General features: G+C 56.3%; 1 protein-coding gene across 8 annotated transcripts in view; it reads left to right on the top strand.

Moving 5' to 3' along the window:
• ACOT11 (acyl-CoA thioesterase 11) overlaps window positions 1-16187 on the top strand; it is a 52496-nt gene that overhangs the window by 25815 nt on the left and 10494 nt on the right. For 5 of the 8 annotated variants that reach the window (XM_044770863.2, XM_070509839.1, XM_014844364.3 and 2 more), the window contains 5 exons: window positions 8328-8538; window positions 9451-9520; window positions 13129-13189; window positions 13771-13869; window positions 14336-14471. In XM_044770863.2, the coding sequence (XP_044626798.1) occupies window positions 8400-8538; window positions 9451-9520; window positions 13129-13189; window positions 13771-13869; window positions 14336-14471 (505 nt within the window). In that variant the 5' untranslated portion in view covers window positions 8328-8399. Of the gene's footprint in view, window positions 1-1735; window positions 1763-7996; window positions 8165-8327; window positions 8539-9450; window positions 9521-12644; window positions 12701-13051; window positions 13190-13770; window positions 13870-14335; window positions 14472-16187 lie in introns of those variants that run through there. The other 3 variants (XM_070509841.1, XM_044770862.2, XM_070509843.1) reach the window with 3 other exon arrangements.

Below are 16187 nucleotides of genomic sequence, written 5' to 3'. Positions count from 1 at the left end.
TCACAGTTGGCCGGGAGCCAGTTTTGGGATCTCCTTTAATCCTCATACTGCTCATGGACGGAGATGGGGTGGGGGTGTTTGTCCTCAGCTTCCCCATAACTTACCCAAGGTCTGTCTGACTCTAGGCCCTTTCGCTTAAGACCTTGGACAGAAAGCCCCTGTGCCTCAGTTGCTCCACACCTCCTGGCAGTCAGTTGTAATCACTCTTATGGTAGGTGAGAGGGCTGCAGTGTGGACGGAGGCAGGAAGCCTGTGCTTCAGACCAGCTCTGTGGTTCAGAGCAGGGGGACCTTGGATAGGACGTGGGCTGTCTCTGGCCTCAGGTGCCCTGTGTACCTTGCCAGTGACAAGACCTCAAATACATGCCATGGGTCAGATGGGACATTATGGGAAAGCACTCAGGAAATGCCTCCCCACCCCCTCTGGCCCCTGGCAGGCTCCTCAGTGGGTCAGGGGCAGCTCTCCTGATGCCCCAGCGGAGGGCAAGTGTCAGATTTCAGACAAGGTTATTTTTACCCCGGGGGTGGAGGCAGGCAGGTGACTTTTGGGCGCTCTGTTCTAGAGTGGGGTGAGGGGGCTGGGTGGGAACAGCGCCTCTAGAGGGGAACCTGGCTTGACCTCATGGCCTGCGTTCCCCCTGCCTACCGGGGTGACACTAGTGGGAATGGGGACCCACTGAATGAACTGATTCATCTGGTCCCCAACGAGCCAGGCTCTGTGTTGGGCCCGTAGAGACCAGGAGGAGAGAGAGAGCTCCTGCCTGGTGTCTCCAAATCCTCCCACAACTAAATGAACGTTGTCATTCAGTCAGAGGGAAGGGGCACAGTGCCAGGAGCACGAGGATGGGCAAGAGACGATGGAGTTGAGGGATGGGTAGGCCTTACAGAGGAGAGGGAGGAGTGTTCTAGGCAGAGGGGTGGCATGAGACAAGGCCTGGCAGTGGGAGGGGAGCGGACCTGAGGAGTCTGGGGAAGCCATGAGGCTGGGCATGTGGGGTGAGCAAGACGAGGGTGGCAGGGTGTCTGCTCGGGGCCTGGTGGACCTCGTTAAGGATTCCTCCCATAAGCCAAACCCTTTCAGGGTTGGAAAGAGTCTTGGAGATTATCTAGTTAAATGCCCCGTTTGACAGATGGGGAAGCTGAGGCCTAGACAGCTAATGAGAAAACCTACCGTTTTTACCATGTGCCAGGGACTGTGCTAAATACTCTGCTTCCAACATTTTTTTAAATGTAGTTGGCATTTTACTTTTAATTTGATTTAAATTAGCAGACTTACCTGATATTTGTCTAAAATGTTCTTTCTCAAGATTAAAAAAGATGATTTTTCAAGGTGAAATTCACGTAAGGTACAATTCACCACTTTACAGTGAACAACTCAGTGGCATTTGGTACATTCACAGTGTTGTGCAGCCAGCACCTCTGTCTAGCTCCCAAACATTTCTGTCACTCCCAAGTACGACCCCTCACCTGTTAAGCTCCTCTCCCGGCCCCTGCAGCCACTACTCTGCTTCCTGTCTCTGTGGACGTATCTGTTCTGGACATTTCATGTGAATGGAACCCTGCAATCTGTGACCTTTGGTGTCTGGCGTATTTCACCTGGCGTAATGGTTTTGAAGTTCCTCCATGTTTTAGCATGTGTCAACACTGTGTTCCTTTTTATGTCTGACTGACGTTCCAATCCGTGGATCCATTGATCTGCTAATGGATATTCGGGCTGTCTCGACCGTCTGGCTGTTGTGGCTGCTGTGAGCATGTGTGCACAGGTACTTGTTGGAGCCCCTGTTTCCAGTTCTCTTGGGTGGGCACCTAGGAGTGGGCTTCGGAGTCTTTTGGTAGTTCTGTGCTCACCTTTTTTGAGGAACCGTCAAACTGTTTTCACAGTGGCTCAAGCGTTTTGCACTCCCACCAGCAGTGCACGAGGCTCCTTTGTCTCACGTCCTCGCTGACACTTGTCCTTTTCCGTGATTACAGCCATCCTGGTGGGTTGATTATCTTTTATAACCCTCCCTATAACCCCAGGTTCTCTCCTTGTCCCCATTTGACAGATGGGGAAACTGAGGCATAGAGAGGTAAAGTAACTTGTCCAAGGTCCCCTGGGGATGATGATCTGATAGCAGTCCCATTTATATTCAGCTTTACAGGAAGGCACGGGACTGAAACGCCCCATGAAGCTCTGCTTCCAGAGGGGAGATGGGGCCGGACTCAAGAAGGCTCATCCTTAGCTCGGAATTTCAGTTATGTCCCCTACCCCGCCTCCCTTACTCACCGGATTTGGGGCTCAGGGCAGGATTAGAAGGTTGGAGGCCCTCCCATCCCCCTCTCTGTACTGGGAGCGCACAAGAGCTAGGCTGGAATGCCCACTGCCTCACCAGCCTGCACCAGGCCGTGGGCTCTGGACTGGGACTCAGGGTCCTGGTGTCTGTTCTCTCCTCTGTCACTGGCTGGCTGTGTGACTTGGGGTAGTTTGCTTCCCCTCTCTGAGTCTAGGATGGGAAGAATTTCTTCCATCTTCCCCATCTCCAAGGCCTATGGAAGTGCTATAGTGATATAAACGCGGACTTTGGCTGGTGGGTCTGGGATTGTCTTAAACTCCACCACTTCCCAGGTGCTTGGAAGCAATGTACCGGCTCTCAGCCTTGGTTTGCTCATCAGTAAAATGGGTAGAATAACAATGCCTCACAGGGTAGATATGAGAGTTACTAAGATGATACGTGTGAAAGCTCCTGGCATGGGCCTTGATACAGAGTAGGTGTTCAATAAATGATAGCCAAATGAATGCCATACAGGAGGTGCTTAATAAAAAACACTGGGTTAATTTTCTACCTTTCTCACTCCAAAATCTTGAAAAACGTTAAGTGCTAGCACATCCTGTAGCTAGAAGTAAAATGAGGATGTTCGTACAGGGCGCTGGGGACCATTACTCATCTTCTAGAATGAAGATGTGATTTGATGTTGTGTGACAATCAGAAGCCTATGGAACAGCCCGCTGGTGTCCTTCTCCTAGCCCTCACACTGGCTTCATGGTCGAGTGCTCCCTCTTTTTGCCAAAGAGTTTGGTACCTACTGCTACCCTTTTTTGCCTTGTCTGCTGAGAATCTAAAGGCCAAATGCAGTTCTCTATGGCAGCATCTTTGTGCTACTGGATTCCTAATATAATCCTCTCCTTCCTTATTTGGTTCCTTAGCTCCGTTTGCATTTTGGCTCCCAGTGCACGAGTGGTCTGTGTGTGTCCTTGTGTTTGTGCAGGCTGCCTCCGAGCCTTTTCTGGGAGGGAGGGAGGGGATGGGCCTGAAGGGGAGTTTAGGATGTTGACAGATTCTCCTGCCTTGCTGGTGGGGAAACCACCGGAGCCTGTCCTGGTCTCTCTGAGAGTCCAGAGCCACCCTTGTGAGGATGGGGCATCCAGCGTAGACAGCTCCCTCACGCTGCTCGGAGGGGCCTACCCCTGACAACCAGGCCCCATTCCCCGGGGGAGAGGCGGTGGAGTGGGGTGGGAGAGAGGAGGGAACGTGGCCTCTGCAGTCTCACCCTGGGCTTGCATCTCTGCTCCACTCTCACTGGCCTTTTGCAGTCTCAGACCCTCTCGAACCGGCTACTGGTCTGGCCCTTCACCGCGAGGTTGTGGTGAACTCACGGCGAGCGAGGGCTATGTAAACAGCCCATGTGAACTGTGTTGGGTTTCTCCCAGCTGTATCTCTGCAGGAAGCCCACACTCAGCTTTATCATGCTAACAGTAAGAGCCCTGTGAGTGTTAGTCATATGGAAGGCGTGCGCTAGTGGCTTTAACACTTGATCTTGTTTAATTTCATCCCACGGTGACCCTTGGAGGTAAGTATTACAATCCCATTTTTACGGACGAGGAAACTGAGGCCCACTAAAGTTGAGCAGCTAACAAGTTAGTTTGGAGCCGGACTTGTTCCCAGGCCTGGCCAACCCTAGGGCCTGTGCACAGCTGGCCACGGTGGGTTAGTTGAGAGGTCCCTGAAGTCTGCTGCTCCTGCCAGGGTGGGGGCCTCCCCTGCTCTAGGCCTGCTGTTCCCAAAGGTGGGCTCTTGGGCTCCTTTCCCGGCCAGTTGCTGTAGGCCACGCCCCTCCGAGTCTTGCGTGGCACCCCTCCCCGTGTTTCCACCCGCACAGGTACCTAGAGCTGTCCAACCTGCTTCTCTGTGCCCTGCCGGCTTCCAGTCCTCTGCACCCCAGACCGTCCTTGTTTTCAGGTCTCAGCTCCAAGGCTGCCCCTGTCACTAGCCATTTGCTTTCTTTTTGTCTTCTGTAGGCATTTATTCGGCACCTGCTCCATGGCAGGCCTGAGTCCGTCCCTGTCCTGTGGGAAGCGTGTCTGCTGGGGGAGGTGGCCATGACACAGTGACCACGCAGCTTGGTCAATGCTGTCATGGAGACAGGCAAGGCCGCCGGGGCAGGGCGGCCCCAACCCACCCTGGGAAGAGCTGGGATAGGGGTTTAAAGAGGGAGAAGGGAGGACTCACCTGGCAGACAGGGCAGGTAAAGGGATCTAGGCAGAAGCAGCATCCGGGCGACAGAGGAACAGACAGGCATGAGAGTGGTGCTCTGAGGAACTGTGTGTGGCCTGGAGCTGGGAGGGCAGCTGCTGGGGGTAGTGGCAGGAGCTAGGTAGTAGCTAGAGTGGTAGTAGCTAGAGTAGGGCCTAGATCCCGAGAGTGGACAGGAGCCATCGAGGAGTCTTGAGCAGGGGAGGTGCCTGGTCAAGCTTGCCCTTCAGAAGGTCTGTGTAGTCCTAAGGGACAGAGCAAAGTCCCGTGATGAGAGGGGTCATGTGGACTGGCCCTGGTCTCCCTGAGAAGCAGGATGCAGTAAGCGGTGGTTGCTGAGTTGGTGAGTTTGATTTGGGAAAGTGCCCCCTGGTGCTGCATGGAGGTCAGAAGGAGGGGGAGAGCCTGGAGGCTTGTGGACAGGCCGTGGAGACGTCCAGTGGACTGGTGGGGCCGGGCCTGAGCGCGTCCCGGCCGGGTGTGGACTGGGAGTTGCAGGGGGTGGGATCACGGGGACTTGGCTCCTGGGGGAGGGAGGAGACCCGGCTGAAGTCTGTGGATGGGGCTGTTGTCAAATTGCCTGGAAGGAGCCCTGGCCCAGGAGGGCTCATCCTGGCTCCCAGCTGTGTGCCCCGGACCAGCCTGTCCCTCTGTGTCCCTCAGTCTCCCCAGCTGTGAAGGGACTGGGCGAAGTGGCCCCTCCTGCTCTGACCCAGCAGGTCTATGACATGGCTCTGGCCCTGGAAGAGGGACACAGAGGCCATGGTGTAGCCAGCTGAGGCCTAGCCTGGGATTATCAAATCTGGCAGGTCTGCTATGGCCTGGGGCCAGCGCCTGGCATGGCTGCCAGCTGAGAGGGCACATCGCTGACCCCCAGATGCCCTCCTCACCTTCATAGCGGGCTCTGCTCTCCCCGTCAGCTGTCTTGGCTCAGCCTGACTCTGTCCAGGGCCCCTGCTCTCCACGTGACTGGTCCTGGGAGGAGCGGCCTGGCTCTGGGGCCCCATTGGCCAAACCCTGCCTGGGCCGCACACACCCCTGGCCCCCGGGCTGGCTGCCTGCCCACCTTGGGACTAGGAGGCCTGGCCTGGCTGCCCGGATGTGGGCAGATCTCCTTGGAGCCAGGGAAGGAGCTGGAGTCTGAGAGGCTGTGCCTCGGACCACCTGTGCTGCTCTGCCGCCCTCCCTGTGCTCTGGCCCAGGGGCCCCGTGCCCCTCTCTTTGAGGGGAATGGAGGGGCAGCCACAGTGGGGCTTGTCCCTCCGTTTGCCCGGGGGGGCAGGTGCACAGCCCTGCTCGGAGGGGCTCAGTATTTCCTCTCTGACAGGGTGACAGGCTCCTTGTCTTCCTCACTGGAAACCTCAGAGCCAGGGCAGGGGTAACTTGGGGATCGTCAGTCTCCCTCTGCCCCGCCTAGTGAGTGATAGCTGAGGCTCAGGAGGGGAGGGCCTTCCTCAGGATCAGGTAGCACCTGAGGGAAAGCTAGGATTTGAACTCAAGGCTGTCTCTTGTGGTCCCTCCACAAACATTTGATGAAGTCCTACTGTGTGCCAGGTCCTTCTGAGCGTGAGCACTAGAGTAGGAGCTTCTCACAGGGATGGGCCCAGTTTTCTTTGTGTTCTCAGTGTTTGACCCAGGGCCCAGGACAGAAGAGGTGCTCGTGAATGAATGAACAAGGCAAAGATCCTGCCTCCAGGCATGTTGTCTCCATGAGGAAGGTGGGGCTCCTTTTCACAGAACAGGAAATAGGAGGCTGGTGGGCGTGGGGATTGACCAGGTAAGAAGCAGAGAGAGGGTTAGAACTCAGTGTCTTGACTGCTGGCCGGGGGCGGAGCTTTTTGCTCCTCACTTCCCTGATCTGTAAAACGGGGTCAGCAGCCCTCCCCCTCTGCCTCCCTTGTGAGGACCGGTGAGGCGGTGGATGTGAAAATCACTTGTAAAGCTGGGACGCCGTGTGTGGGGCCTCCCTGCCTGCACATCCAGAACTACCCAGAAACCCCGCACGTCTGCTCCCTTTCTTCTGCCCACATTCCCTCTGCATCTTGTCTCCCCCATTTCCCTAGCTTTCTCCAGCGCTCCTTTCTGGAATGTTCTGTGCAGAACCCCTGGCTGTGGCCGGGGTTTGAGAAGAGTGTGGGTGAACAGCGTCTGCCCGCCTCCTCCCTCTACAGTCTCCCACATCCAGAAAGCCAGCCACCCAACCCACATCCACACAGGCCCCCATGCACACCAGCCTGGAAATGCCGTGGCAGTGGTTACCATGGTGACGGGTCCTGCTGCTTGGACCGCAGCGGCCTGTGAGCTGCCTGCCAGAGCCTGCAAGCCTGGTAGCCTGGCAGCCCGCAGGTCTCCACCCTGGCCAAGAGCTCCTGGGGCCGCTGCCCTCATCTCTCCCCTCGGTCTCATGCTGGGCCTGGCACCCAGGGGCTCTTAGGAGTGAGCTGTCTCTCTGGGAACTCACAAGCTGTTCTGGGTCAGATAGGCCTTGTTCAAATCTCAGTCCTACCACTCAGGGGTCAGTGACCTTGAACAGGTCACCTGTAGCATGTTTTGAATTTATTGAATGATCTCCGGGAGCCTCATGGGAGGAATTATCCAGGGGGGACAGACCCCAGCATGAGAGCTGTCGCTGCCCTGTGCGTCACTGCCCCATCCTGCAGCTGTGGCGGGGTCAGGACTGGTCATGGTGCTCTTTGCTGCTGAGTGCAGGCCTGGGCCCAGGAGCCCCTGCAGGCAGTGTAGTGTGGCAGGTGGGACCTCAGACTCGGCAGCCAGACCTCTGGGGTCGCAGCTGGGCTTTGCCACTTACTTGGGCCTCGGTTTCCTCATCTGTTAAATGAGATTAATAATGAACCTACCTCAGGGGTTTGTTATGTGGATAGAAGTGAATTAGTCCATGTAATGTGCTTAGAAGACTGTTGATACTTAATAAGTGCTGGAGAAAAGCTAGCAGCGACTGTCATCACCACAGTTGGCACTGCCATGAGAGCTGGAACCCATGTGCCTGCCCCTCCTGTCATTTGTCCCACGCATGCAGGTGCACCCAGCTCTGTTCACAGTCTTAGCAGGGGGAACAGGCCAGAGAGACGGCATGGCAGCTCGGCTCCTTGCCCCCACCCCACCCCTCCCAAGGGGCTGCCAGCCCCCCACCCCTGCTGCCCGGGGGTGAGACAGGCTGGGCCCTGAGCTGAAACTCGACCTGGTTTCAGTTTGCGTACATGAGTTTGAGAATTTTTTCTGCTGTTCTCCAGCTGGCAGCTGCTGCAGCCCTGCCCGGGGTCAGCCAGCTGATCAGTGACCGCCCAGGGCCCTCCCGGGCAGGGGAGCCAAGTGCTCGAGAGAGATGGGCACCCCCTGGAGGCGCTGCTGCTAATGTCATCTGAAGAAGGAAGGGGCCCTCGCAGGGTGAAATAGGAGCTGCTTCTTGAGACACTGTCCAATGACTCCCCAGAGCCACTGCTAGAGGGCTCACCAGGCCTCCCTGCCCAGAGGGACAATCTTTCTAGGGTGAGGGTAAAGCGGAGGTGAAACTTTAAAAAGCTGGCCCACAAGCTGAAGGGAGGAGGGCTGAATCTCCGCACGGTTCCCCTCCCCTCCCGTCCTTGAGTCCGAGGTTGTGTTAACATGAAGTCGTTGGCCAAGAGGAAACTGGGCGTAAGTGGCTTCCAGTGAGCCCCTGGGCTGAGACCCTGCGCTGGAGTGTGGCGGCCGCTCTGGGAGTGGGGCGTGGTGGGAGGTGGCCCTGGGGCGCGGCCCTCAGGTCTCCGGGACGGACACACGGGCAGCGAGCTGACCTCCTCGTCCCCGCCTGGCCCAGGGCCTCTCCTCCGTGTTCTCCAGCCGCTCGGCCCGGAAGTCGGCCTCCCGCACCGAGAAGGACGGCGGCGCCATGGCGGCCGGCGAGGGCTACCGGAACCCCACGGAGGTACAGATGAGCCAGCTGGTGCTGCCCTGCCACACCAACCAGCGCGGCGAGCTGAGCGTCGGCCAGCTGCTCAAGTGGATCGACACTGCCGCCTGCCTGTCCGGTGAGCCGCCCAGTGGCCGGCCTCCCTCCAGGGATGGTCACTGTCCCCCCAATGCCACACCTGGCCCTAGGCCCAGCCTTTGCACGTACTGCTCCCCCTGCCTGAGGTGCCCTCTCTGATTTCTCAGGGCTCAGCTCAGGCTGACCCTCCCTCCTGAAACCCGCACAGCTGTGTGCATTGGTCCTGTACCAGCGTGTCCCTGTCAACACAGCAGGGCCCTGGTGGTGTCTACCCCCAGGCTGGCCTGAGGGTGCCATGAGCGCAGCTCGCTGTCTGCACTGGAGTGCTCCCTCCGTGGAGTGGAGCTGACTGAGCTCATTGCTGTGTTCCGGTGGCCCAGTGTTCCTCAGCCCACAGGGAGCTCGCAGTCTGGTGGGGCACAGACAGGTGCCTGACTGCCCCCCAGCACTGTTTGAGGGGGCTGGGAAAGGGAGGAGGAAGTGGGGCTGTGGGAGAACAGGCCAGAGGCCCTGACCCCGCCCTGGGGACAGAGAAGGGATTCCAGAGGGACTAAGGCACGTGAGCAAGTCTGAGGGTAAGAGTGACTCAGACAAGGAAACAAAGGAGGGCGAGGTTGACCTGCAGAGGTCCTGTACCCGACAAGGCCACGACATAGAGGGCCATGGTGTGATCGTTCATTCATTCAACAGCTACTTACTGAGTAGCTGAGTGTCTACTGAGCACCAGGCACTGTCCGGCACTGGGGCACAGCCATGAAGGAGACAGGCAAAAAGCCTTGCCCTGGAGTAACTTGCAGTCTAGCAGAAGGGGAGACACTAGACAGACAAAACCCTGATGTGCAGTGGGGCCAGGGCGTGGTGACTGGTGGAGAGAGGGGAGGGGGTGGGGTGCGGGCAGAGGCCTGCGTGCCAGGGCGGCTGCTGACACATGGCTTTCTTCTCCCGATGCCAGCGGAGAGGCACGCTGGCTGCCCCTGCGTCACGGCCTCCATGGATGACATCTATTTTGAGCACACCATTAGGTAAGTGGCCCCCGTGCTGCTCGGTCCTTCTGGTCACCCTGCTGCGACCCCATGGCCCCCTCTCCCACCTCCCACTTGGTCAGCCTGTGTGCTGCCTGAAACCTGACTCTGCTGACCGAGGGCCTTTACAGATGCGGTGACCCGTCTGCAGGTCTCAGACAGCTGTGGGCTAGGGCTGGGTTCCCTCGGCCAGGGTGGGGCCAAGGAAGTTGCGTCAGGTTTGGAGGTGGACGTTGCTGAGCAACATCATGGGGTGCTGTGTGATTTTGGGGAAGTCACTCTCTTTCTCTGGGCCTCAGTTTTATTATCTGCAAAATGGAAGGGATTAGACTTCATCACTGAATACCTTTTTGAGTTTGGACCTTCTCTGTGGGTAATTGGTCACTGGCCTGTAGGGAGGTCCCCAGACAAGGTGCCTTTGCAAAGCCTGAGTCAGAAGCTTGGGCCATTCAACCTCTGCTCACATACCTCCAGGGATGAGGAGCTCACTACCTCCAAGTTTTTGTTCTGTTTTGTTTTGTTTAATATCTGTCCTGGTTAGAAAGCTCTTTGTTATGCTGTGCTGAGCTTTATCTCAGCATAGCTTTGCTGGGACCCAAGGAGCGTGCTGAGCCCTCAGCCCAGGACAGGCTTCAGGGGCTGCACACAGTGCTCTTGCCTCCAGGCCTGCTCCTAAACTTGCTGTCAGTGCCTAGGACATCAAGTGCCAAGGGCCTATTCAGGACTTCCTGGGTGCCCGGTGTCTCATGGTTAAGGAAAAGTCTGGCCGGTCCCAGTGTCCGTGGATTCAGTCATTCATCACTGCTCGCACCATTTCCAGACAAGGGCCCGCACTGGGTGTGGGATGCACAAGGTCACCTGGAGCACGGTGCCCAGGAGCTCCCAGGCTGCAGGGCGACAGATGTAGAAACAACATTTCAGTTCAGAGGGGTAAGTTCCAGGCTAAGAATGATCTCTGACATATGGGTGCTTTGCAATACTTTCTCTAAATATCTTTTATTTTAAAATAGTTTTTTGATTTACCAAAAATTTGTAGGTAGTACAGAGAGTTCCCATATACCCCACTGCCAGATCTCCTGTTATAAACAGCTTACATTCGTACGGTACTGTACGGTACTGTGTTGCAGTTAATGAACTGATACTGATACATTATTTGTAGGGCCTTTTTAATACATAAACTTTTTTAATCCTCAGAACACCCTCTGAGGTCCTGGCCATTAGTGTCTTCATTTTACAGTGGAGAAGACTGAGGCCCAGAGAAGTGAAGTAACTTGCCTAGGGCTGTACAGCTAGTGGAGGACCCAGGCTGTACCACCAGCCAGGCAGTGTGGCCCCAGAGCTCTTGCTCTTAACTGCTGGTCTCCATTGCCTGTGTGTCTAGGGGTGGATGTAGTGGCACAGAGGGTAGTCAAGGGGGCTTCCTGGAGGAGGTGTTTGAGCTGGCTCCAGTACTGTGGGCACTGTATGTAGTGACACTTCGAAGGGCAGTGGAGCTGTGTCTGGGCCAGCTCTGGGTCTCTGCTGCCAACACAGGTTCTGGCACTTGGAGGAGCTAGGGTTAGCCGGGGCTGGGGTGGGGTGTGTGTGTGATGGACGGACGGGCCGTGGGACCCCGCAGAGAGAAGGTGAGTCTGGGCAGAGGAGGGGGTGGGTGGAAGGGGACGCCCAGAGGGTCCTGGGAGGGAGGGCCAGCTGGGGAAGGTTTTTTGTTTGTTTTTGCTCTCATCATTTAAAAATATTTCAAAATGTATCCCTAACGGGTAAGAACTCTTTTTAAACATAACCTCAATGCTCTTATCACACCTCAACAAAATTAGCAATAATCTCTCACTAAATATCCTGTCAGCGTTCGTTGCCCCACTGACTCATGAATTCGTTTTTATTTCCTTTTTCTTTATAGTTATTTTTGTTGTTCAAGTCAGGATGCAAATAAGCTTGCAACTGCTTGCTGTCTCTTGTCTTTTTTTAAATCTGCAGATGCTACACCTCCCCCAGCATCCTCCCCCCACCCCCATCTCTCTTACTCTCTTTTTCCTTGAAATTTCTTTGTTGAGCAAACCTGGGCATTTTGCCCTCCAGAGTTCTCCCTCATTTGAGTTTTGCTGTTAGCATCACTGTGGTGTCATTTAACATGCTCCTCTGTCCCCTGAGAGTAAACTGGTCCTGGGGAAGGGGCTGAGCAGGGGCCAGGCTTGTTCATGGGAGCTGCCTCTCTGCGATGTGGAGAACACCTGGAGGGGTGCTGGGGCGCTTGGGGCTCAGGGGACCCCAGGAGGCTGGCAGTGACCCTGGGGAAGGAGCCAGTTTTGGCCTGAGCTGAGGGATGGAGGGCAGTGAGGAAGGAAGAGCAGCTCAGGGGTCCAAGCGGGTGTCTGCTTGGCTTTGGGGGAAGTTAGAGCGGAAAGGGGTGGGGGGGGGGTCACAATTTTCTTTCATTTTTTTAGCACCACAGGAAATAGACTTTCATTTTTGTTTGGAGGATCATGGAAGTTTTTTTTCTAAGTTTTTATCATGATAACTTTCAAAATTATAGAAAAGTTGAATAGTGCAATGAGCGTCACCACTGGATTTAATAATTAGCGTTTTCCTAAATTTGCTTTATCTACATATGGATAAACAAATGCACATACTTTTCTCTCCATTGAAAGTAATTTGCAGACGTCACAATACCTCATCCCTCCACACACCAGCATGCATCTCCTAGAAATGACAGGCCCCTCCGTGGCTGTTAGAACTGCTAAAAACATGAACGGAAGCGAAGTCAACACAGGGCAGGCGAGGTGGCTCCCCGGGGATTCTGAGTGTTCACCTGGATGTGGGCATCGTTCCAGAGGGACAGGCTGCGACTGCAAAGAGTGGGGCCAGTGGAGTCAACAGAATCGGTCCAGAATCCTGGCTCTGTCACTTTTTAGCTGGGTGACCCTGGGCAAGTGGCTACCCTCTCTGATGCTCAGTCCCCCTATACTACCTGCCAAGCTTGTTTGGAGGCTCAGATGAGGTAGTGTGCAGTTCCTGGCACATAGTAGGCATTCTTTAAATGTCTTCATTTCCCTTCCCACCCTCTATTCATAGCCCCCTGCACTTAGTAGGCATTCAGTAAGTGTGGTATTCGTTAATTCGGTAGGCCACTCTTATGGAGAGCCGAACCTGTGCCACGTGCTAGGCCTTGAAGAGTCAGCGGTGAGCAAAACAGACGTGACCCTTGCCCCAGTGGAGCTTAAGGATTGTGGGGAGACAGTGGTTAGTCTATTGGAAGAAGTGTCGGGAGGGTGAACCTTATGGGGCACGAGAGGGCAGGGAGGGCTTCCCTGAGGAGGGGGCTGTGGAGCTGAGAGCACAGGGAGGCTCGAGCACTCATGGGAAGGGGGAGCGGGGAACAAGGGAGGTGAATGAAGTCGCGCCCCTCCTCTCGGCCTCGGCTTTCCCGCCTGTGAAGTGGGGCCGAGGCTGTCTGCTCTGAGGCCTCGGTGACATTGCAGATGTGAGTGGCTCTCTAAGCCGTGATGTTCTCCGTCCACTTCCCCTCAGCAGATGCCCTGCCAGCGTCTGAGGCCCCTGTTCCCTCCCTCCTCCTCTCTGGAAGGCTCACGCCTGCTCTCTCTCCTCAGTGTTGGCCAGGTGGTGAATATCAAGGCCAAGGTGAACCGGGCCTTCAACTCCAGCATGGAGGTGTGTGGGCAGCACTGTGGGGCGGGCGGGTGGGGTTTCCACCTCCTCTGGGCTCTCAGCCCCCAGGCCCCAGCTGGGTGTGCACACGCACGGAGCCCGGGCTGAGGCAGCAGGTTCTGAGACAGCTGGCGGGGTTGCAAGAGTCCCTTGGATCTAACTGTCCAGCACCCAGAACACAGAAGGGAGAGCTGAGGCCAGGAAGGGACTTGCCCCGGGTCACCAGGTCACCAGGTCACCAGGTGTCTGTCCTTTTAGTTTAGCGAGCACCTTACTTGCTTCAACCCCTTTCATCAACAGTCTGTTTTTAACCTTCTCGATAACGCTGTGAGGGAGGTATGATCATTTCCACTTTACAAGTGAGGAAACCGAGGCCCAGAGAAGGAAGTGACTTGCCCAAAGTTTCCCAGGGAGCCAGGGGGAGAGTCAGAACCCACCCCAGCTCTCTGTCTTCCTAGATTTGGTGGGTGCTACAGGAGTGCCCGAGGCCAGGCCTGGGCAGGAGCCGCTGTCTTGTTGCGCGGTGGGGCCTTGGGTTGGTGAGCTCTATTTCTTCTCTCCTCCATCTTACTCTTCCCCTGCAGGTGGGCATCCAGGTGGCTTCCGAGGACCTGTGCTCTGAGAAGCAGTGGAGCGTGTGCAAGGCCTTGGCCACCTTTGTGGCTCACCGGGAGCTCTCCAGGGTAGGTGGCCACACCTGGCCGCTCAATGCTGCTGGGCCACCTGGGTACCTGTCATGGCGGGCCTGGACCAGGGCGGTGATTCTGGGGGTTGGTGGAGGCATGGAGGTGGGGGCTGCGGGAATCCCACTGCCATGGAAGCCCAGGCGCCTTCCCGCTCTCCTTCTCGCTCTGCTTCCCCTTCTCCCTGTGCATCTCATGGGAGGATTCTTCAGATCTCACCATTCCCTTTTGTGTCCTGCAGCGACACCCCCTGCCCGCCATCCACTGTGCCTTTGCCCAAGAAGAATGGGGACAGTTGGAGGGTGAATAACATGTGTCAGTCGACATGGAGACAGGAAGATGGGGTCAAAGAGGGGAAAGCTTGTGACCAAGAGCCCTAGGCGTGAGGTGGTGGCTGGGGGACAGGCCCTCGTGCTATTTCGGGGAACTTGGCCTGAGCACCTTCCACCTCACCCCCTGCCCGCAGGTGAAGCTGAAGCCGATCGCGCCCCGGACGGAGGAGGAGAAGACCGAGCACAGTGTGGCGGCCGAGCGCCGGCGCCTGCGGCTGGTCTATGCAGACACCATCAAGGACCTCCTGGCCAACTGTGTCATTCAGGACGGTGAGTGGCCATGGGTGGGGAGGACAGCTGGCATCCTGCTTTCCCCCCTCTGCCCTGGGCCCGCCCTGGGCAGAGGAAAGAAGGGAGTTTCCTTGGGACTTGGGTCCACCCACTGGTGGCCTCAGGCCTGGCTGGCCCTCTTGCCTCAAGGTCTCCTTCAGGGAAAGGAGAGTGTTGGGGCCTCTTGCCCAGCTTCCAGGAGCCGTGAAGGTGGAGTTAGGACATATGGAAAATCCGTTGTTGTCCACCAAATGCATTTGAGTCTCTAGGATTCAAGGTGTTTAAAAAGGTAGTATTGAGCTTGGCCTTGAAGACTGATTTTTTAAAAAGAATATGGATAGGTTGGTAGGTAGGCAGATGATAGATAGATAGATAGATAGATAGATAGATAGATAGATAGATATGGGGATGGAGATAGAGATAGAGATGACAGAATGAAAAGCAAGACTCTCTCCTACCCTGGAACCCAGGCTTCCTCCAGAGGTACGACTGTTCCTCGCTGGGCATCTTTCCAGAAGTACCCCTGCATATTCAAGCACACTATGTATTATTTAGCTCCCTCTTTTTCCAAAAAGGGATCATACACACTGCTCTGTATGTTGTTTTTTTCCCCTTAAAAGTGTATCATGGAGCGTGTCCTGTGCCAGCACACGGGGATCTGCTGTGGGCTGCTGGGTTGTTGATGGGTGGGGAGAGGAGGCGTGGTCTCCCTGACGGAGGGTGCAGGCTGGGCGCAGGCCCAGAGTGGTCTCCTGACGGAGGCCGCAGGCTGGGCACAGCCCCGTGGGGGGGCCTTGGGTTTGGACACTGATCTCCAGAATGCAGAGTCTTCCTTGAAACGTAAGGGAGGCAATTTTAGGACAACTCGAAGGTTGTTCAGAAGCCCAAAGCGGGGAGACAGCAGGTGGAAGGAGCTGACCCTGTGAGAGTGGTGAGCTGTGCTCTGAATTCCGTGCCCTATTTACATGCGGCCTGAGCCATGGCTGGGTGGGCCTGGCTCTTCCTACCATCGTTGAGGCACCCCGGAACCATCCATCCCACCGCAGCCCTCCTAGGTCCCTCCTGTTCTGACAGCCCTTCTACTCAAGGGTCAGTCCAAATGCCTTCGCCTGGCATCCGGGCCCTGGGCTGACCACTCGGCCTCCTCTGGTCTGTGCGTTTCTTGCCCTCTGCTCCAGCTGAGCCAAAGGCCGTGTTGCTCCCTGCGACTGTCCTTCCTGTCGTTTCTCCAGACCTTGCTCAGGCCACCCTCAACCTCCCCTCCTCCCTGCCTGTGGCGTCTCCCAGCAGCCTGCAAACCAGGTGAAATGTGGCCTCTTTGATGGGCCTCCCTGGCGAGACCTTTGTCCCTGCATGATGGGAGATGCATGGCATCTCCTTGGCTTGGGTGGGGCATGTCAGCCTCTGCTCCCTTCATCCCCAAGGCCCCGCCCACCCTCTGGCCTCTGCTGCTGAGGATAGCCTAATGCCATTGCCTCCAAGGGACAGGGCATGTCAGGGCACAGGGAGGGAAGAACGATCCTCCTGAGAGTGTTTACTGAGCCGGGGGCCACGCACTCTAGAATTGCGATTGCATTTCATCTTCACAGTCCTAACGGGTCAGTTTTGACCTCTGCCCTTCACAGAGGAGGAAATTGAGGTTCAGAGAGGTTGCTTGACTTGCCCAACGTCGTACAGGCTGTGTGGGGTGGAGCTGAGGTTCAGACCCAGCTGTGT

Source organism: Equus asinus, chromosome 5, assembly GCF_041296235.1.
Source record: "Equus asinus isolate D_3611 breed Donkey chromosome 5, EquAss-T2T_v2, whole genome shotgun sequence".
Lineage (NCBI taxonomy): Eukaryota > Metazoa > Chordata > Mammalia > Perissodactyla > Equidae > Equus > Equus asinus.
This window is presented reverse-complemented; position numbering and strand designations above follow the sequence as displayed.